This window comes from Heptranchias perlo, chromosome 19, assembly GCF_035084215.1.
Source record: "Heptranchias perlo isolate sHepPer1 chromosome 19, sHepPer1.hap1, whole genome shotgun sequence".
NCBI classification, from domain to species: Eukaryota; Metazoa; Chordata; class Chondrichthyes; order Hexanchiformes; family Hexanchidae; genus Heptranchias; species Heptranchias perlo.
In genome coordinates this window covers 12,880,164-12,903,003 of record NC_090343.1, presented here as the reverse complement: position 1 = coordinate 12,903,003, position 22,840 = coordinate 12,880,164, and the positions used below count along the sequence as shown (strand labels likewise).

Below are 22,840 nucleotides of genomic sequence, written 5' to 3'. Positions count from 1 at the left end.
TTCTCTGTCTGAACACCATTCCACTCCTTTGATTGCTTATATCTCTGCCGAGGTGTGATAATGGGCAGTTGGAAAGATTATCTGTAATCACCAAGCATTGTTCTCTGACTATATATGCTGTACCTTTATGGAATCCTACACTCACCTGACAAAGGAGGAAAGCTCCGAAAGCTTGTGATTTCAAATAAAGCTGTTGGGCTATAACCTGGTGTTGTAAGACTCCTTACATTTGTCCACCCCAGTCCATCACCGGCATCTCCACATCATGGCCCTTTTTAATAAAAAGAGCATGACACTGTTTTGATAGCTTAATAAGGTGAATAGCTGAGACATTAAAAACCAGGAAGTTAGCTCATCTCAGCTAGGATGATGCTCAGTGTTGCCCTGCACCCTTGGGTTAAGGAGGGGAAAATTGGTCTGTGTTCCCACCTTACAATGACTTTGTAGCAGGGATGTGCTCAATAGATAATGTGCAGTGGACATGGTTGTCGGGTGAGGACAGGTTAATTAGCTTGCTAACACTCACTGTCAAGACTCGCACATGAATAAATGACACTTGTGTGAGATACCAGAGTATGCCTGTACAGTTGTAACGCAGCATCAAGTAATGCCTTTAGGGGAGAAGGTGAGGGGAGAAAAAAACTGGAAGATTTTTTTTAAAAAGTATAAAGTTCATAAAATAGGCCGAGACAAAATACTTTAAAAGACTAAACAAAGAAGTGAGGATAGTGGTGGGGTGCAAATATTCAGCAATCGATGGGATAATAGTATGGTTTGAGAAAATTTGCTAAAAACAGGTAATATTCTACTTTTTTTTATATAGGCCTGCGATGTTGACCTTTAAAGTGGAATAAATATTGGAGCCTATTTAAGAGCTTTTATTAAATAAAGGCGATAAATGTAAGTTGATAAGAGTTTATAAAATAAAAACAGAAAATGCTGGAGAAGCTCAGCAAGTCAGGCAGCATTTGTGGAGAAAGAAACAGAATTAACGTTTCAGGTCGAAGACCTGTCGTTAGAACTGGAAGATGTTCAAAGAGTTCAAGTTTTTGAGCAAGTGCAGAGCCAGGGAAAGGGAGAGGGGGGGGAGGAAAGAATAAAAGGGAAGTTCTCTGATAGGGTAGAGGGCACGAGTGATTAAATGACAGAAGGGAACATGGTGCAAGGCAAGGGAGGTGATAATGGGACAGGTTAAGAAACACAAGATTGATCAGGAGTAGCTGTAAATGGCAGCAGCAGAACCATTACCAGCACTAGCCGACTGAAAAAATGGGAACAGTGGTTATGATCTGAAGTTATTGAAATCACTGTTGAGTCCGGATGATTGTAAAGTGCCTAAACGAAAGATGAGGTGCTGTTCCTCGAGCTTATGTTGAGCGTCATTGGAACAGTGTAAGAGGCTGAGGACAGAGAGGTCAGTGTAGGAGTGGGAAGGGGAATTAAAATGGCAAGCGACCGGCAGGTCAGGGTCATGCTTGCAGACAGAGCGGAGGTGTTCGGCAAAGCGATCACCCAGTCTGCGTTTGGCCTCCCCAATATAGGGGAGACCGCGTTGTGTGCAGTGGATACAGTATACTAAATTGAAAGAAGTGCAAGTAAACCGCTGTTTCACCTGGAGGGAGTGTTTGGAAGAGTCCACCACCACCCTCCTCCGCCTGGTTAAACTTGTTCTTACGTTGAACAACTTCTCCTTTGACTTCACTCACTTCCTCCAAATAAAGGTGTTGCTATGGGAACCCGTATGGGTCCCAGCTATGCCTGCCTTTTTATGGGATACGTGGAACATTCCTTGTTCCAGTCCTACTCAGGTCCCTTCCCTCACTTTTTCCAGTACATTGATGACTGTATTGGTGCCATTTCCTGCTCTCTCCCTGAACTAGAAAATTTCATCAACTAAGCTTCCAATTTCCACCCTTCCCTTGCCTTCACATAGTCCATCTCCGACTCTTCCAGCATCCGCAGTATTTTGCTTTTGATTTAAGGGTTTATAAAAGATGTGTACTGGTATAGAATTCACAGAAATAGATTTACTGAGGTGGCAGCCCGTTGTTATTTAAAAGTTACCATGACCCCTCCCCTCCAAAATAATAACACACGTTGGAATGCTGTGGTACCACTTGCATAGGTGGAAAAAATGGACTGTTTAGTCTGTCTCTGTCCACTCAAGATCATTTATCATCTGTTAAGCCCAGCTCACTGCTCAGAGCTGTTTAGCATTCTGGCCTCTGACCTGAGTAAATCCATTTCTGTAGACTTGATGGTACAAGTCATTGGACAAAAAAAAAACAATTGGGGTTTATTAGCAGCTAGGTAAATGACTGAGAGGTGGCCTTTAATGCTGGGGATCATACCTGGAACCTTTCTGGTTTGTATTTCTTGGCTACTCACTGGACAAAACTTTTAAGCCATCAAGATAGTACCATATTCTTTTTTAAAAAGGGGAATGAGATGCCCTCTTTTCCAGGTCTTATGTAGGCTTTATTGACACAGAAAATACCACAACTAATTACACAATTAATGCTTCACTCAAATAAAACAAAGCAGGAAAAATACTATTTGTTCAAACATTGAAAGTATTGCCACAAGCTCTCATTGGCTCTGTAGGTAAATGTATTTCTCATAAGTTGATTCATACAGGTCAGGAAGGTCCCATGTGCAATCTCTGGTCTTTGCTGGTTTCAGCTGTTCAAGTAGTAGGATGCTACAGTGGGTTCAGTGCCCCTGAGCTAGAGAAGATGACCAGAGTTCTCCTCACTCTCCAGTAATCTCTGCTGTGAAGTGTGCACAAATGAACAGGATCAGGGTTGACTGTGATGTTCTCCCAATTCTTTGTCAAACATCCTATCTAAGTTTACACATGAAGGAGAATGTACAAGAACGCCCCGTTCCGACTGATCAATGTGTACGCCTCGTCCCTCAAGAGCGAGTGGATGGAGGTCTTCCAGCACCTCCCAATACTGCTGGCAACCTCCAGACCGATCGTTCTCGCCGGAGACTTCAAATGCATCATTGATGCGGCTGGACGATCCAGCAGAGGCGGTGGTATACTGGACACTACATCCAAACTCCTGATAGAGGTGGTGAAAGATGCAAAGCTTTGCGACGTCTTCAGCAACCCTCCAGACCGAGCGCTGCAGAGATACACCTGGTCCAGGCCAGACAGGTCTATCCGTTCCAGGATAGACTTCCTTTTTGTGTCCGCAACGCACAAGGTCAGATCCACCGATGTCCAGCCGGTGTTCTTCTCTGACCACTGACCGCTGCCTCGTACTGGCTGACAGTCAATCACAAGAGGATTAGAGGGTGGGCAGGGGGATATTGAAGCTGAACGTGAGACTGTTGACCCCGGAGAACATCGAGGAACTAAAGAGGGATTACACAGGTTGGAGAACCGTGAAACCCCCCTTCGACTCCACAGTGCACTGGTGGGAAGCGATCAAGGCCAACATCAAGAGGCTCTTCATTCTCAAAAGTATTCAGAAGGCAAGAGACAGACAGAGGGAAGTGTCACAGCTCCAGAAAAGCATGCAGTCGATGGGGGTCGATGTCAGTGAGGAACTCAGAGGTGAAGGGCCAGCAAGCCTAGCTCTTCACCTCCGAGGCTTCAAAGATTATCTTCCGGTCCAGAGTTCGCTCCATGGAGTGGGGCAAGAAGTGCTCGCGCTTCTTCTTCCAGAAGCTGCTCAGAGAGACCTCTGATCAGCAGCCTGAAAGAGGAAGACAGCTTGCTGACGTCCTCGCAGGCGGACATAATGAGGATTGAGGATCATCAAATCCTTTTATGCTGGGCTGTATAATGTGAAGCCCACAGACAGCATGGCCTCCCAGTCTTTCCTGTCCTCTATCACGGAGGTCTTAGAGGACAGCGAGAGGGAGAGTTTGGATCGGCCACTGACTAAGGCCGTCCAGTCCTTCGAGAAAAGTAGGACTCCCGGAAGCAACGGCTTACCGGTCGAGTTGTACTCTGCTCTGTGGGACTGGATAGGCCCAGACCCACTGGAAGTATATGGGGGTATGCTTCTGGCAGGCAGCATGTCAGAGTCCATGAGGAAAAGCATCATCACCCTCATCTACAACAGGAAGGGGGAGAGGGAAGAAATCAGAAATTGGCGATCCATTTCCTTGCTATATGTTGACTAGAAGATTCTGTCTAAGGCAATCGCCAAAAGGCTCAAATTTGCTCTGGCGTGGGTGATCCACCCAGACCAGACCTGTACTGTACCCGGCAGGAAGATTTCTGAAATCCTCGTGCTGCTCAGGGATACGATCGCCTACGTGCAGGACGGGGGTGAACACCTGCTTCATCAGCCTGGACCAGGAGAAGGCCTTTGACAGAATATCCCACACGTACATGATTGACGTGCTCTCCGAAATGGGTTTTGGGGAGGGAATCCGCGATTGGATCCGACTGCTCTATGCGGACATCCGTATCACAGTCCTAATCAACGGGTGGGAGTCAGAGAGCTTTCCGATCAGATCTGGAGTTAGGCAGGGCTGTCCTATCTCTGCGGTCCTGTTCGTATGTTCTATTGAGCCATTTGCCGCGTCCATCAGGAAGGATGAGGGTATCGGGCGGGATGGGACGATCCCAGGCAGCAGAGGCTCTCAGGTTAAGGCCTCCCTGTACATGGACGCGTCACCACTTTCTGTTCCGACCAGCAGTCGGTCCACACACTGATGGGCACCTGCGACCATTTCGAGCTAGCCTCGGGGGGCCAGAGTGAACTGAAATAGAAGCAAGGCCATGTTCTTTGGCTGGTGGGAGACCCGATCCTTTAACCCCTTCACTCTCAGGTCCGACTACCTGAAGGTACTAGGGATCTGGCTCGGGTGGCCCTTGGCCTGCGCAAAGAACTGGGAGGAGCAGATCGCCAAGGCCAAACAAAAGCTTGGTATGTGGGTGGGGCGATCCCTCTCCATAACCAGCAAGAACCTGGTGATAAGGTGTGAGGCACTCGCAGTGGTGCGCTACATGGCCAGGGCCTGACCCATTCCCCACAACACCATCGTCACAGTCACCTGAGCTATCTTCCAGTTTGTCTGGAGGTCCAAGGTAGAATGCGTCCGCAGGACCACCATGTACAAGACCCCAGACAAAAGGGGGGAAGAGCGTCCCCAAAGCCTCTCTGATCCTGATGGCCACCTTTGTGTGTGGCTGCCTCAGGATACGTGTAGAACGCCATACGTGAACACTGGCGTTCTACACATGTTGGGTTTATACCTGTCCAGCACACTGAGAAGGCTGGAGCTGGCTGAGCAGGCACAGGACGTTCCGTTCAGCTGGACCGTTCTCCGCCCCCCACCCCCCCACCCCCACCCCCCATCTGTCCCGGGTGGAGAAGTTCCTGAGGAAGAACCCCTTTGACCACAAGGCGTCAGACAGTGGTCGACACGATACGTTCTCAGAGTCCTGCAAGGAACTGAGAGGGTGGACTCGATTGGTTCCTTCCCTGACCAGACGATCGAGGCCATTTGGCAGAATGTCTTGTCGCCGGAACTGACCAACAGGCACCAGAATGTAGCCTGGATGGTGGTGAGAAAGGCCCTCCCAGTGCTTCCAACAAGCACGGAACCTCAGCCCCACCGCAAGCTGCCCTCGAGGCTGTGGCGGGGAGGAGACCGTCTTCCACCTCCTGATGGGCTGCTCTTTTGCGCAGAGAGCGTAGAGAAAGATGCATTGGTATCTGTCCTGGTTCATTCCAAACAGTTTGGTAACACAGGGCGCTGTGCTCTACGGACTGTTCCCCGGGACGCACACCGAGACAGCTATCACCTGAGGCTGGAAGACCATCAACTCGGTGAAAGAGGCCCTTTGGACTGCCGGAAACATGCTGGTCTTCCAGCTGAAGGAGCTGTCCACGACCGAGTGTTGCCACCTGACACACTCCAAGGTGCGAGAGTACGTGCTGTGGAATGCACTGAAGCGAGGTGCGACCTACGCAAAGGCTCTATGGCGAAAGGCCACGGTTTAGAGCCCTCCCGCCATTGTATACCGAGGGACTGGAATCAGGGAAAAACCCCTCGGGCAGAATGTAGAATGATAAATGGACGTAATAAAATGTACTGTATCTGTAACCGGTAACGACTGTAATGTAGTGAGGCACCGTAGGGTGTCATGTACTGTATGTACAATGTATGGTGCGTAACTATTGATTGTACCTGGACTGTTGATTTGTACTGTATGTACTGTTGCAAATTGTATGACTTGTATTGTTTTTGAAGCATGACTTGAATTGCATTGTATGTACCTACACAAATTTTATGAATAAAGTTTATTTTGAAATAGGAAAAAAAGAATAGGTATTTGAATGATGTACTTGTGTCCATAGAACCTAGCGTGAGTTGGGACCTTCAAGGGGAGGAGTGGAAACTGAAAGTATTGCATTGTATGCTGGCAATTACTAAGACAAGTAGAATGTTCAAGCTTGTGATTAATTCCATAGAGTATGAATGAGGAATTAGTTTTACAATAAGCTGATGGAAAATGTAGTTCAATTTACCGCTGCAGCTATTATCTACCGCTGCTGGTAAGATGCTTATTTGTACGTGTGAATTTTCCATTGGCAGAAAATCATTTGATGGATGTCTATAATAGGAAAAGAAAGTTTTCAAATTTCTTAAAACTACCTCTTCCCTTAATGCTTTGTAAACACATAGCTAAAATGAGGAGAGGATCGTCTGTGCGGGGATAAGCACTGCTTTTGTATACCCTGAATGGCAGTAATTGTAAATCAGATATAGGTGATAATTATAAGTATCTGATTATGCTGGTGAAGCCATTGCGAAAGGGAGCAGAGTGACTTTGTAAGGTTGTAAATGTGATCTGACATAGGGGTGAGCTTGCAGCATCCACATTTGAAGGAGGGTTGCAACATTCTACTCAAGAATGTTTCCAAGTTTAGCAAGATTTTTGGGTGTTATGGCCGGAACTTTCAATCTCGGCAGTAGTGTAAAACGTGTGGTATTGGATTGGCCGTTATGCACCCCGCCTGACTTGGAAATCGGGCAGAGTGTATAATGGACGGCCGATCTGGTATCGCCCATTTTACACCCCTGCCAAAGTTGCAAGTTCTGGCGAATGTCTGATCCATACCCTTTGATTCTTTTTACCTTTCTGTGTATCCTCAATTCTGATAATTATGTAGTTTCTTTGCTTACCGACTTTATTTGGTTCTTTCGTCAATTTTTACCTTTGCTTAACTCTGCACCAATTGCAAAGATGTATTTTATTCATTTTTAGGAAAAAATGTTTTCATTTAAAAAGTCCTCCGTGGCAATTTAAAGTAATGTTCGTACTTTCAATATCCATATTTCAATGCAAAATCCAGAGCTTGCTTTCAGTGAACAGTTGTAAATTTCTGATTTTGTCTCGTCACAGAAAAAGCTTTCAATAGCTCTTGTGACTAGCTATACAAGTGTCATATTTGGGCCTGCAACAATTTGATTAGTTTCACCCGCATCCATCTTTAACATTCCAAATACCTCTGGTAGGAAGAATAGAAAAGCAGGATAATTTTTAAATGGTGAGAAACTATTAAATGTTGGTGTTCAGAGAGATTTGGGTGTCCTTGTACACTGAACTTAGAAAGTTAACCTGCAGGTACAGCAAGCAAGTAGGAAGGCAAATGGTATGTTGCCCTTTATTGCAAGGGGGTTGGAGTACAAGAGTAAGGAAGTCTTGCTGCAATTGTGCACGGCTTTGGTGAGACCGCACCTGGATTACTGTGTACAGTTTTGGTCTCCTTATCCAAGGAAGGATATACTTGCCTTCGATGGGGTGCAATGAAGGTTCACTAGATTAATTCCTGGAATGAGAGGGTTGTCCTGTGAGGAAAGATTGAGTAGAATGGGCCAATACTCTCTGGAGTTTAGAAGAATGAGAGGTGATCTTATTGAAATGTATAAAATTCTGAGAGGACTTGACATGGTAGATGCTGAGAGGTTGTTTCCCCTGGCTGGAGAGTCTAGAACTAGGAGGCATAATCTCAGGACAAGGGGTCGGCCATTTAGGATTGAGATGAGGAGGAATTTCTTCACTCAGAGGGTTGTGAATCTTTGGAATTCTCTACGCCAGAGGGCTGTGGATACTCAGTCGTTGAGTATATTCAAGACGGAAATCGATAGATTTTTGGACACGAAGGAAATCAAGGGATATGGGGATAGGGCAGGAAAATGGGGTTGAGGTCGAAGATCAGCCAATGGTCTTATTGAATGGCGGAGCAGGTTGGAGGGGCCGTATGGCCAATCCTGCTCCTATTTCTTGTGTTTTTTATGTGAGGTAGGCTTAATTTCTTATGATCGTGGGGAGTATTAAAGCATCATCCATGAGTCTAATACTGAGCTAAAATTAAATAAATGTTTTTGTGTCATTTTCTTTGGAAGTATTACTGTAGATGTTGTAATATGTTTTTTTTCCCCCCCAAAGAGCCTTATTTTGTTGCATTGGGCTGAAATTTACAGCTTTCTCAGGTATTGGTAGAATACAGGAATTCCACTTCCTACAAACTGCTCACTCTCCTCAGGTGCCAGGCACCTGAGGAGAGTGAGCAGTTTGTAGGAAGGTGGGTGAAGGATGTGTCAATTCAGAGGACAGCGTAGCTTCAGTTTTGTTTAATGGTTGGAAAATTTTGGTATCTGTGGCAACTTGTCACAGAAGATGTTAAGCGACAGATGGGCATGCCAAAGGTTTGAAGAAGCAATGCCAATTACTAACTACCTAACAGGCAAAATTGGTGTTCCAGAGACTTGGTCACTTTAACGTGGTAGTCTTTCAGTAGGTGGTTAAAAAGGGGGTTCGTGAAATAATCTTGTGACATTTTCTGAAAGAATTATCACTTTGTGCTGTGATCTAGGAGCATAGCAGTACTAGTACAATTGTGAAACTATGTGGTTATGGTTAATTCACAAATGAAGTAAGCATTTTGAACTCTTGAAGCATTCTTTTTGTGTCTTTGTCAAAGGACTATGGCCAAGTCTCCTACTTTTATTTGCAATGCCATGACTGACAACATACCACGAGAACTAGAGTATAGATCTGTTTCTGCATGTTGAGGAAATACTGCAGATCTGATGTGAGTGACCTTTTGACGAAGGATAATCGATTATTGTTTAGTTGGATCAAAGAGAAAGTTGAAGTATAAATTGTGACCAAGGGGATTAACTATAGAGGCCACCGTATCATGATGTCAGATTCCAACTGAACTATTCAGGTAGGTTTTACAGCCACAGCAGTGCCACTTAATCACCCTGAAGAATGAATAGAGTCGGCAGTACAGAGATCGAATTGGCCTAATGGGAAGATTAAACTATCGCCCTTATCAAAAAATCTATATGTAATATATTATAATGTCTGCGTGCATTTCCTGTCCACTTTTTCCATTATAAATTCCTGTGTCAACATTTATAATGGAAACTGCCTACGTAAATTTGTTACCCTGTAATTGTACTCCCTTGCCAGTGGAGACGCTCTATATTATAAATGAGCACAGGAAATTATAATGGTATTATAAAAATAAGACAATCTATCACTTTAAAGTGGGGACTGAATTACATCTGCGCACACTCTGGTCCAATTATCCCCGGCCCTCTCACTTGGTTTCACCCAAAGATTAAATGGTCTTGAGTCCCCATGTGCAACACCGTGGGAGATAGATTAATGTTCTAAGAAACCTTCTGGCCAATTTTTTCCCCTCTCCTCCAATGGAGGCATTGCCATCTTAATGGGGTATAGTTCCATGGATGCAGGGCGCACTTCCATACTTTGCCCATAATTTATGTGTGAACTTTGATTGCTAATGTTAGCAAACTGTTGAACCGCAGGAGGTGTCACAACTGAGCTAGATTCGATCCTCACCTGACGGGCACACATGTAAGTCCAACAGGAGTTGCTGGATAAAGATCAGGAGTGTTTTCTATTTGTTCCTCATCCCAACTCAGAAGCTCTGATGCTAGTTCTACAACATTTGTATAACTTTGCATCCATAAAGCACCTTTAATGTAGAAAAATGTCCCAAGGCGCTTCACCGAAGCATGATCAGACAAAAATGAATGGAAAAATAAATATGGGCAGCAGAGTTTTGAATGAGCTGAAAATTATGGAGGGGGATGGAAGGCTGGCCAGGAAATCATTGGAAAAGTCAAGTCTCGAGGTGACAGGCATGGTTTCAGGAGCAGATGGGCCGAGGCAGGGGCGGAGACGCATGATGTTACGGAGGTGGACATAGGGGCATTTGTGATGGAGAGGAAATGGTGTTTGGAAGATCCGTTCAGGGTCAAATAAGAAGTTGATCTTCCTGAAGGATGTTAATTTTGTCACGTAGCTCCTGACACACACTAACCTTTTTAACAAAAAAGGTCTTGGCACATCGCAGCACTCATTAAATCCAGGTTTCTGGCTTGAGGCTTAAAGCTGCTGCTTCACAAGCTTATGCAACCTTTCTTGCTAAAGTTATTGCCATGGAAGACTTTCCTTTTTTGGCATTTGCCTTGAATGCTCTGTTCTTGGAAAAGTCCAAGTTAACCCACAGTATCTTGTATAGCATAAGATTAGGGCGATCCTTTGCCTATACCCTAAATATCTGCCGAAGTTGGTCCTTTTGCAGGTTCTCTTATAGTCAGAAGGTCACAGTATGTTCGATCCAGCTCCTGATCAGTTTGCAAAAGCTCCAGTGCATAAAGAGTAGTAATCTGAGTATTAATCCCTTTCACTTTCTTTGATGGGCATTACTTTTGATAGGATCAAGGATCCTATTAAAACACTATGCTATTTTTGTCCTGTGGAACTAAGACTCTTGGCTGCTCGTAACAATGCTTTGTGTATAGGTTGACTTGAGCCTTGTAGTTCTGCGAGTCATTATTGCTGTCGTCGAATGATTCCAACTGGGCTAGTTTCATACAGAAATCGCCACAGGATATTGTAGGTCAGCTTTTGGAGGAACCTGCACATTTTCATCTGCGTCTGCGTTTTGATCTGTTGTCTATAAAGGACATGCAGGTTGCTACAGCTGTGATTCATTCCGTCAAGGGCTCAAATTAGTTTTTTTACCATTGTGAATTACTAATGGAGAAGCACCTGTGGTTTGGGGTGTAGCGAATAGCACAAATTATACTTTTCTTGGACATACAGTAGTTGCCTTAAGCCTTTTGAAGTAAAGTCATATACTGTTTAACCTTCTGGATATGAGTTTGGGATCTTGGCAGTGTATTTCTTCAGTGGGCAAATTTTTGGTGTGAACATTCATGTCTGTCCTATCCTGCGAGATGTTAGCCTAGATTTTCAGATAGGCGTTCTTTTAACGCTGCCATTTATTTTAAACAGAAAATCTCGGCTGCTGTGTCCTGCCCAGGAATGCCTGTTTTTAAGAAGGGGATGAAACCTTCATTTAAAGATGACACAAGATGACATGAGCCTCTTACAGTTTTAATCTTGATTTTGTTGATTTTATTCAGGTGGCTGGCTTGGTAATTGCAACATGTAGAATGAGCCAATCAGGCCAGGAAGGATCTAAGCCTCATTATTAATTTTTTGACTGTTCTAATTTTCCACACATGGCACTGGAAGCACACAGGATTTTCATCACACCGAAGTATCCGATAACTCATGCAGACAACATTATAAAATCATTGATTCCCTTGATGGCTTAGTGCAGGGGTATCCATCCTGCAGCCTATGGACCACATGTGATCTTCGGCCCTGGCAATCCAGCTCTCAAAGCCCAGGCAGCTTGGTCCTATTTGTGCTTGTATTTCTTATTCAGTGCTTGTCCTGTTTTAATTCTGTGGGCCTAGAAGTTTGGAAAAGACAGTTCCCTGCATTATTGCCTCATTAGTGGATAAAGTCTAAATCAAAACACTAAGATCTGTTAGTATCAGCAGCTTGCGATACACAGTCTACTCTTAATTTGAAGTGACTGGATTCAAGTTGTCTGTTAATCTGAATTGAGATAATGTAAAAAAGACTCCTGTGCCTTTGAAAAGAAAGACTTGCATTTATGTAGCACCTTTCATGACCTCATGACACCCCAAAGCGAATTACAGCCAATTAAGTACTTTTGAAAGTTTAGTCACTGTAGTAATGGAAGAAATTATTTAAATTGCTTAATTTGAATTACTGGATAATTCATTTTTTTTCAAGCAAAATAATTTTTGAATTAACTGTAGAATGTTTACCAATAAATGGAAACATTTCTTTAAACTTTACACGTAGCTCCTGAGGCTCCATGATGTGCTCATATGCAGCCAATGAAGATAAAAGCTCAGCAAGTATGGATATGGAATGAGCCATTTAGGCCAAGAAAGTCTTGGGTTTGATCTATGACATATGCTGAGTTATGCAAGCCAAACAAGATGGCAGTGTCAGTGTTATAGTTGTCCTTTGTGACCCCCCCCCCCCCCCCCCCCAGGTTATGGAATGGAAAATTGCTTAGGGTTCTCTCTGCTGATTACCAATCAATGGACCCTGCTGGAGATGTAAATATCTGGTAACGAAAAGAATGGGACCAGGTTGCTTTGTTTGATAGGTACAGAAAGTAATCAAAATGGAACGTTGGCCTTTATCTCAAGGATGCTGGAATGTAAAAGGGAGGAAGTTATGCAAAACCCCATCTGGAGTACTGCGATCAGTTCTTGAGGAAAGATACATTGGCCTTGGAGGGGATACGTTGCAGATTAACCAGAATGATACCGGGATTTAAAGGGTTAAATTACGAGGCGATGTGGCATACACTTAGCTTATATTCCCTTGAGTTTAGAAGCTTAGAAGAGGTACAGATCAGCCATGATCTGGTTGAATGGCGGAACAGGCTCGAGGGACTGAGTGGCCTATTCCTGCCTGTGTGTCTTAATATCTCACCAGCACTGATGGGTACCGTGGATGAAAACATTACCACTTGCACATGAGATGAACCACCCCTCTTAGAACTGCTCCCCGTCATGAGTTGCTGGTTTCAAGAGAGATGACCTAAAAGGGGAAAAGCAGAGTGGGGAGGGGGAAGAAACCGTTGAGATTCTCCTGTTCCCATAGCCTTTTATTTTCGATATAATTGTTTTTTTCCACGTGCAGCATTTAACATGTGTTTGTCATTAGGCCTTTTACATCTGTAAACAATTTTACAACACCAAGTTATAGTCCAACGATTTTATTTTTAATCCCACAAGCTTTCGGGGGCTTTCCCCTTCCTCAGGCGGTGTGGAAGTGATAATTTTGAATCCTTCGCATTTTAAGATCACATAACAAAGCCTGGTGATTACTGCCCGTTGCCAAGGCAATCACAGTGAGCAGACAGAAAGGTGTCATCTAAAAGGCCACTGAATATACAACCCCCCAAAAAAAAAAGAGAGAGAGACAGAACGAAGACAGTCACTGACCCGTTATATTAAAAACAGATAACATTTGTTCGCTGGTGGGGTTACGTGTAGCGTGACATGAACCCAAGATCCCGGTTGAGGCCGTCCTCATGGGTGCGGAACTTGGCTATTAATTTCTGCTCGACGATTTTGCGTTGTCGTGTGTCTCGAAGGCCGCCTTGGAGTATGTTTACCCGAAGGTCGGTGGCTGAATGTCCATGACTGCTGAAGTGTTCCACGACAGGGAGAGAACCCTCCTGTTTGGCGATTGTTGCGCGGTGTCCGTTCATCCGTTGTCGCAGCGCCTGCATGGTCTCGCCAATGTACCATGCTCTGGGGCATCCTTTCCTGCAACGTATGAGGTAGACAACGTTGGCCGAGTCACAGGAGTATGAACCGTGCACCTGGTGGGTGGTGTCCTCTCGTGTGATGGTGGTATCTGTGTCGATGATCTGGCATGTCTTGCAGAGGTTACCGTGGCAGGGTTGTGTGGTGTCGTGGACGCTGTTCTCCTGAAGGCTGGGTAATTTGCTGCGAACGATGGTTTGTTTGAGGTTGGGTGGCTGTTTAAAGGCGAGTAGTGAAGGTGTGGGGATGGCCATAGCGAGGTGTTCGTCATCATTGATGACATGTTGAAGGCTGCGGAGAACATGGCGTAGTTTCTCCGCTCCGGGGAAGTACTGGACGACGAAGGGTACTCTGTTGGTTGCGTCCCGTGTTAGTCTTCTGAGGAGGTCTACGCGATTTTTCGCTGTGGCCCGTCGGAACTGTCGATCGATGAGTCGAGCATCATATCCCGTTCTTACGAGGGCGTCTTTCAGCGTCTGTAGGTGTCCATCGCGTTCCTCCTCGTCTGAGCACTTTTACATCTGAAAATTGGAGCCAGTGGTTCTTTTGTAAAGACTTTTTAAACTGCTGAAGTTTGGGTTGTTGCTATTTCAGTATCTTGTTTACTCAACCTTCGGTTTTATCTCAGCCCCTTTGCTTGTGTTTTAAGAGCAGCTTTTGATTCTTGCTGAAGTAAACAGCCAGGTTGCTAATGGGAACATTGGCAGTTCAAAATATGAAAAGGAGAGAATGGATAGAGGAAGCAATAATTGAAGCTATATGCATGACTCGCCCATTGATGTTGGATTGTTGCTTGAACCATGCATAAGTATGATACTCCATTAATGATAGAGAACTACATGTTTTAATATATGGCATACATGCCATATATTCAATCTTGGAGGTGCTGGGGAGGAACTTACTATGGTCAGCCTGGATTTTCTTACGTCAGAGGGTTGCATACAAATGTTTGACGACACTGTAGGCTCAAGAGTCAGGGTTGGGTGTGCAAGCATATTTGAATGTTCCTTCATTGGACATACTTCACCTAATTATTGAAGTAATTTTGTGACAATTGGACTTCATTATCTTTAAAATTAGGAGGAGGTGGCATAGTGTAGAATGCAGATTCATGCCTAAGTAGCAAATCCTGCAGCTAGCATGATGATGAGAATTGCCTGGTGGTATGTGATACATTCCGGAGTAGTGTGGCAAGGGTTCTCTCTGTTTGACTCCTAGGTCTTGCTATTATTTACCTAAATATCAGGCAGGTAAAGACACTCCAGTTTGTAGAGAATGCGAGGTCCACTTACAGGAGTGACAAGTGATGTTGAACCTGAGTATGTAGTGCAAAATCCCCAAATCTAGTACCCGTTATCAGAACTGAAACTTCGGCTTGCCGTTTCTCTTTACAGATGTTGACTGACTTATAGTGTATTGTCACCATTTACTGTTCTTCTCATTTCAGATTTGCAATTTTATTTTATTTGCATAATAGGCTGTGGACTTTTCCTTCTACAGTTTCTCCTGGTACTAAGTAAGACGCCTCCCGCGCAATTCTCTCAGACTAGCTTGTTCTTCCAGGGCATATATCGTTGCTTTGGTAGATGTTTTTTTTCCCCCTGAACTATTGATAAGAGGAATTAAAACCTTCATTGTGGTTCCCCTGATGACTTAATAAATAAATGTTTGTCACAAAGCCAGAAGGTCCCATGTTTGATTCCCCCACCATAGTGAGTTAACTGGGACAGCAGTTGTGGTGTCACAATTGGCTACAGTGGAAAAATCAGCCATGGTTCCTGCTTCTAATCCTAATTAGTAACCTGTGCTGGAAAGCAGGTGCGTGTTGAATCTCTGTTTAGGAAATGATTGGGCTCAGCTCTGACGGCCTCCATGCACTGTCTCGGCTCACCGAGAAGGTAATGACACTTGTATGATTGCACCCCAGCATGATTCAGCACTTCCAGAAAAGAAGGGGAGATTTATTTAAAATTCAACTTTTTACTTTTTTTCCCAGCAATTTTCTCCACTCCCCTTCTAAAAGCTTTAGTTTCTTACTGGTGGGGGGGGGGGGGGGGGTCACCTTTTAGTACTTTACCTAAGTGGCAGTTCTTCATGTGTGAGCCTAAGTAGTGACTATTGTCAGGCTATTCAACCACTGTGGCATCACAACTGAGCCCAATGCTGTCTTCATCTAACATTCACATGTATACTTCCAGCAGATGCCACTTGAAAATGATACTAAACCTGTAGTGCATTTCCCCTCCTTAACTCAGCGGTGCTGAGACCAATTGTAGTATCCCACCATTACCCTACTGAAATCAGCTAATTCAGGAGAGATCTGGGCCAGGATTTTGACTCGGAGCAGGGAAGAAGGCGGGGGGATTTCGAATCGTGGACAGGAAATTCGGAGGTACAGGTTACCAGGACGTCCTTACGATTTTGACATAAGGACGTTTTTTTTTTGTCGGTTTCCCGTCCGACTGGTTGGCCTGATTGACGGGCTGGTCCCAGTTGGATGGGAGCAGAGCAAGGAAGAGTTAAGTGTTCAGGTAAGTCTTAGATTGTATGGATGCGGTAGAGGAGGGGGGGGGGGAGGCATGGGTGGCCTCGGGGCATGGGGGTCACGGAGGAGGGGGTCAGTCATCGGTGTGGGGGGGATGTCAGTCAGTCAGTCATCAGAGGTCGGACATCGGGGGGTCAGTCGTGTGTGTGGGGGGGGGGGGGGGGAGTGGGTCTCGGGCGTCAATCACCGGGATCAGTCACTGAGGGGGGGGGGTTGGGATCGGGGGTCTGCGATCATTCGGGGCGGGGGGGGTCCATGATCGTTGGGGGGTGGATATAGGCAATCGCTGGGGGGGTCGTTGCAGGTAGGCTTGGGCCTGGGGGAAGCACTCCTGCTCCTCCAGGCCCACAAGCTGTGCCAGAAAAGCACCTACCTACAGTTTCGGGCCTTCTCGCCTCATTTCATGCGGCATGAAGGAGAAGGCCCGGGAAACCCAGCCCCCAGGGGTTAAAATCGCAAAACCTTTCAAAATGGAAGCCCGCAGCCTCCTTGATAGATTTTAGTGACCAACCCGCCTCCTGAGAGCACCTTGTCCTGCCCCGGTGAAAACCGGAAATGGGCAGGTTGGGGGCGGGTCTGAAATTGTTGCAATTTTCAATGCCCCCCCCTACCCTCAACCCACCCGTTTTTACCTGTTAAAATCCTGCCCCTGGAATCAAAACTTGGACCTTCATGGTCTGTATGGCTCAGCTATCTCAGTGATTTTAATCTGCTGAGCCATTGGAGGAGCCACTTTTTTTTACCCTGTTAAGCAATTTAATAAAATGTCAAACAGAACTCAAGCTATGTAACAGCAAACGTTGTGCAATTGTTCTAAATTGCACCTAATTCAACTTGTGCTCTATGTGGCATTAATTTAAGAGAACGCTTTAATCATTATGAATTAAATCTCTTTATATGTGCAGACTATTATTTCTCAATAACTAACTATTACTGCAAATGTAGCCAGTTAATGTTAAATTGTCGATCCTTTTATGTAGGCATCAAAAGAAAGAATTCTCAGGAATAGCACAATTTGTATAATTTTTGAAAATCGTTTGCATGAGAGTGATTCTCTGGTTCAATTGAGATTCACCCTAGCTATTTATGATGTAATCTGAACCATTTGTAAGATTGCTTTTTAATCAATCCCACATTAAAACTCGAAACAATTTTTAAACTAAAGGGTAACCTTGTTCCTGTATCAAATAATTTTCTCATCGTAGAGAATTGATTTCTGTTTAGTCTGCAGCAGCCTTTCATCATCCAAGTATTAAGGGCTGCTAACAGCCGAAATACTGTGAGCAAAACTATCGAGTTTTTTTTGTTGTAAAAAAAAATTGCTGGTGATAAAATAGAATAGATATTTTGTATATATCAACGTATAGCTGGTCTACAGCAGATTTTTAAGCCAGTCCTGTTAGCAAATCCCTTACACGTGAGAGTGTGTGGCCAAGGAGAGAAGGAAGAAAACTACCCATACTCCGAAATAAAGAAAAAATCCCAAATATTCGGAATCTGGACTTGACTTAAAAGATAAAAAGACTTAGTCAATTTGTGGAAGGAAATAATCTCTGGGGAAGCATATATTAAACAAAAGCTGTTGGAGCCTGGGACATCCTTTAATTTGTTTGCTGCTTTTGGCTCGGTGAAACTTTAAAAAAATTTATTCTTGGGATGTGGGCGTCACGGGCGAGGCCTGCATTTATTGCCCATCCATCGTTGCCCTTGAGAAGGTTGTGGTGGGCCGTTCCCTTTTTGAACTGCTATGGTCCGTGTGTTGAAGGTGCTCCCACAATGCTGTTGGGTAGGGAGTTCCAGGATTTTGACCCAGCAACAATGAAGGAACGGCGATATATTTCCAAGTCTGGATGGTTGCATCTCTCCATACCCACCCCATCTTGAGTTTATGATTTCAGATTGCTTTGAGAATAAGTATAGTGAAGATGCAATCATTCTAAGGTCAATGGCTCCATCCAAACTCCTTTGTAATACCATACATGTCTCCTCAGCTTACTAGTTTAAAATCACACCCATGCTCTATTCTTGGTGCCAGGATGTTGCTGCCAGTTGGTTCAGGTGGAGTCTATCCTGCACAGCCACCACTTGTTTCAAAACTGGTTCCAATACTCCACAGATTTGAAAACCTGTCTCCTACTCCATTCTTCTAACCACATGTTCAGCTTTCTAATCGTCCTCTACGTGTCTGGCTTAGTGTTTAGCACACAGTATTCTTGAGAATACTAACTTTGATCCGTGCTTTTTATCTTTCTTCCTAGCTCCTCATATTCCCTGTGCAAGACTCCTTCCTGTCTTACCAATGTTGTTAGTTCCCATATTGACCATGACCACTGACTGCTCACTTAACCCTGTTAGTGTCTGCCTGCAAATTCCTGTGTGTCCTTTATCCTGGCACCAGAGAGACAATATGTTCTGCACTGTAAGTCATGACCCAAATCTACCAGTCTACCCCCTCCGATCACGAAGTCTTGCACTATTAAAACTTTTTCCTCCTATGATCATTGTCCTCCCAAGTAGTATCATGTTCCATGGGGCCACATGGTGTCCACCCACTTTCTTCTTTCCTTCAGAAACCATCTCCAGAGACTGGTCCTCAACCGCCAACTTACATTCCAGACTGAAGAAAGATTTGACTAGGTTCAGCCCAGGTAGGCTCCCACCCTGCCTGCCTGTCTTCTGGCGACACTGTCTGGCTCCCTTTCTTTCTCTTGTGATTTTCACCCAGGTCTTCACTTCCTCACCTTCCTGTCCAGATACATCCATGCAGCAAAACTTGTGGTCTAAAAATGTCTTCCCAGCCAGTGTAATATATACTGTGTAATGCGTCGAGATGCTGTCAAGTGTAGTGACTCGACAATTCGTACAAATGTGTACGTTGTGCTAGAAAATGTATACATATTGCACTTAATGCAATTCATTGGTCTCACCATGATACACAACCTTTTTAAATAACTTGCACCTTTATTTTAAAAGCAATACTCTTAAATACCTGAAATTTACTATCTCTCATACTTTGTTTTTGGCAAAAATCGATGCAAATAGATTTTTTTTGAGTGGTACCTAGAAACTGAAAGCAATTTAAATATGTAATCTGAGTATTAGGGAAATATCCAGTGTGTATCCATTCCTAAATTCCTGTGCAATGACAGATGCATAGAACAGCAACGTGACCAAGGCTGGAACATTACGATGCAATATTAAAAATGTAACAGGAAAATAAGAGAAAAATTCTGCCCAAAACACACAAGAATGTAAGATTTAAAAAATACCTCAACCACTAATCCTAAAACAGTACAGTAACATCAAGTGTGGAGAAACTGAATCAAATAACTTTGCAACTACAAGGGGAATGCTAAATGTAGCAAAATTCTATGTACTTTTCTTAAATTACTGTTCTTTGCGCCCCCCCCCCCCCCAATAGACTCAGAGGCCCTTTCCTCGCTGTACATTTATGAAGAGGAGAATGTGGGCAAATATGATTTGGAGGAAATCCACATGATGGAGGCATAACTCTATGGATTTCTTCAATACAGTAAAAAAAGGCTTTGGGACACAAAGTGGAAATTGTCAAATAAGAAAAATATTTTGTTATACAGTTCTTCAGTTGCATTTCTCAATTAAATGTTTCCATTTGATTCAAACGCATGTAAAATGTGTGTAGTCTAAACTTTGTTTTTGTCTGCAGGTCACAGCCAAGTTTGCCATCATGTTCATCACCGTACAGTACAATGTTACATACATCAATATAGGTAAGATATTTATCCTGATGGGCTTAAAGTGAGTGTGGAAAAACAAAATACATCAGACCTCTCTGATTGAAACAAATCCTGATACATATTGAAGTCTTGCCTCCATAGTGTGCCGCATCTCAAAAATGGTCAAATATCACAATAAAAGACCAAGTAATCCGCAGCAACTGTTAATTTAATGATGTTGATTGAATGGAATCCTCCAGCCATTTCTTTAACAGGAAACTGCAACCAGTAAGCACTAGAAAAGCAGCCAATCAAATCACTCAAAGATCTTTGTTTAAAATGTTTTGAGCCCTCATTTTGATTTGTGAGTTAACCCAGTCTACACTCATACTCATTGTGATATTATAAGCACATACAAAACATTTAATAATTCATACTAAAATTATAAATCTTAACTCATACAGTTGTCTCCACAGTGTTGCCATGCCTGCAACAGTTGTTTCCCCCAGATGCCTAGCACTGTGTCGGGCTTGGGACTTGACCTTCAGTTGCTTGGCTGGAATTGTTAACTGCTGTTTTCCTTTATTTTTTGTGATTTTTATTTGAATACATCTTGCCACTTATTTTTGGTCCTTTTGGTTATTGATGTGAATTTTTTTTGTTTGTGTGTTTTGGAATTGTTTCCTTCTGAAAATCGGTCTGTGCTTATATGTGTGTCCTTTTATCTCACTTTGGGTTGCTCCTTCCATCCCCCTCAAGGAGTATTTTGTGCTGTTTGCACAATGAAAATAATTTTTACTGTAGTTTTGCTAAGTGTGGTGTAATTATTGAAATGTTTTGAACAAGTTTTTGGATTGCACAATTTAGAATCATAGAATCATAGAAAATTATGGCACAGAAGGAGGTCATTCGGCCCATTGTGTCCGTGCCGGCCGAAAAAGAGCTATTCAGCTTAATCCCACTTTCCAGCACTTGGTCCGTAGCCCTGTAGGTTACGGCACTTCGAGTGTGCATCTATTTAAGTCTTTTAGTTTTACCGAGCATTTTATTATATGAATATCCCATGGCCATATTCACAGTAAGTCAAAGGATGTACAGGCCAGGAACATTATACCATGTAAATAGAATGTAGATGTGTATTCCTTTTAAAGCTGGAAGGTGGCATTGCTCTGCATTTTTGAAATGAATGTTGCATTCACTTACAGGTCAGGTTACAGTTGAGAACCTTGGGTTTATTTGATTGACAGGTCAATTAACAAGCTTGAGAGAGTTTGGAAACAAAATGTTCTTGGAGAGAGTGAGCCAAAATAAACAGCATTTTAAGAACGCTTTGCATCTGTAAGAAAGAGAGCCAAGAGTAGGAATTACAAAGTATAAATTACTCTAATTGTATGAACCATTTTTAAAAGTTTAAACTTTCCGATGTTAGCACCTAGATTGGGATTGTTCAGATCTATTAAGCTGTTTTAACTTATTTCTATGTGGCCTGCTGCAGCTGTTGAGAAAGTGGAAATCAAAGCTGGCAGGACCTGGGCTGGGAGCTGATCATGGAAAGAATTACCTAATTAGATGTGGTAGAATAAATCTGCCCAGGTTAGAATAAATTTTGATTTAAGTGTCACTGAGCAATGTTACAAAAAAATGTTGCAGAAAATATATTACAGCGATGTTATACGCAAGACTTTTAATATATTAATAGCTTTATTGAACTGTTCAACATAGTTGTTGGCGTCCTGGCTGCATCTTACATTGGTTTATTTTGTTAAGAATAAAGTTTCTTTTGACAATGAAATGTTTGTAGATTTCATCATTCGTGCTCTGGAAATGTTCATATTAATACTAGTAGATTTTCAAGATATTCAAGGACAGGGACATGGCAAACTGGTCAAAAAGTAAACACCCATGGGATCCAAGGGAAAGTGACAAGTTGGAGCCAAAATTGGCTCGTTGGCAGGAAACAAAGGGTAATGTTTGCCGGGTGTTTTTGTGACTGGAAGGCTGTTTCCAGTGGGGTTCCACAGGGCTTGATACTAGGTCCCTTGTTTTTTGTGGTATATATTAATGATTTGGACTTGAATGTAGGGGGCATGATAAAGAAGTTTGCAGATGATACAAAAATTGGCCGCGTCGTTGATAGTGAAGAGGAAAGCTGTAGACTGTAGGAATATATCAACGGACTGGTCAGGTGGGCAGAAAAGTGGTAAATGGATTTCAATCTGGAGAAGTGTGAGGTGATGCATTTGGGGAGGGCAAACAAGGCAAGGGAATACACAATAAATGGGAGGATACTGAGAGGTGTAGAGGAACAGAGGGACCTTGGAATGCTTGGCAACATATCCTTGAAGGTAGCAGACAGGTGGTTAAGAAGGCATCCGGGATACTTTCCTTTGTTAGCTGAGGCACTGTATATATGAGCAGGGGGGTTACGCTAGAACTGTATAAAACACTGGTTAGGCCACAGCTTGAGTACTGCGTACAGTTTTGGTCACCACATTACAAGAAAGATGTGATTGCTCTAGAGAGGGAACAGAGGAGATTTGAGGATGTTGCCAGAGCTGGAGAATTTTAGCTATGAGAAAAGATTGGATAGGCTGGGGTTGTTTTCTTTGGAACAAAGGAGGCTGAGAGGATATTTAATTGAGGTAGATACAATTATGAAGGGCCTAGATAGAGTGGATAGGGAGGACCTATTTCCTTAGCAAAGGGGTCAGTGATTAGGGGGCATAGATTTAAAGTAATTGGTAAAAGAATTAGAGGGGAGCTGAGGAGAAATGTTTTCACCCAGAGGGTGGTGGGGATCTGGAATTCACTGCCTGAAAGGTTGGTAGAGGTAGAAACCCTCAACTCATTTAAAAAGCACTTGGATGTGCATGTGAAGTGCGTAACCTATAGGGCTACGGACCAAGTG

The 22,840-nt window shown here is 43.6% G+C and overlaps 1 protein-coding gene across 1 annotated transcript in view; it reads left to right on the top strand.

Moving 5' to 3' along the window:
• Positions 1-22,840, top strand: part of LOC137335165 (translocating chain-associated membrane protein 1-like 1) — an 84,949-nt gene that overhangs the window by 19,630 nt on the left and 42,479 nt on the right. The window contains exon 2 of the mRNA XM_068000329.1: positions 19,923-19,986. Coding sequence (XP_067856430.1) covers positions 19,923-19,986 — 64 coding nt within the window. The remainder of the gene's footprint in view (positions 1-19,922; positions 19,987-22,840) is intronic.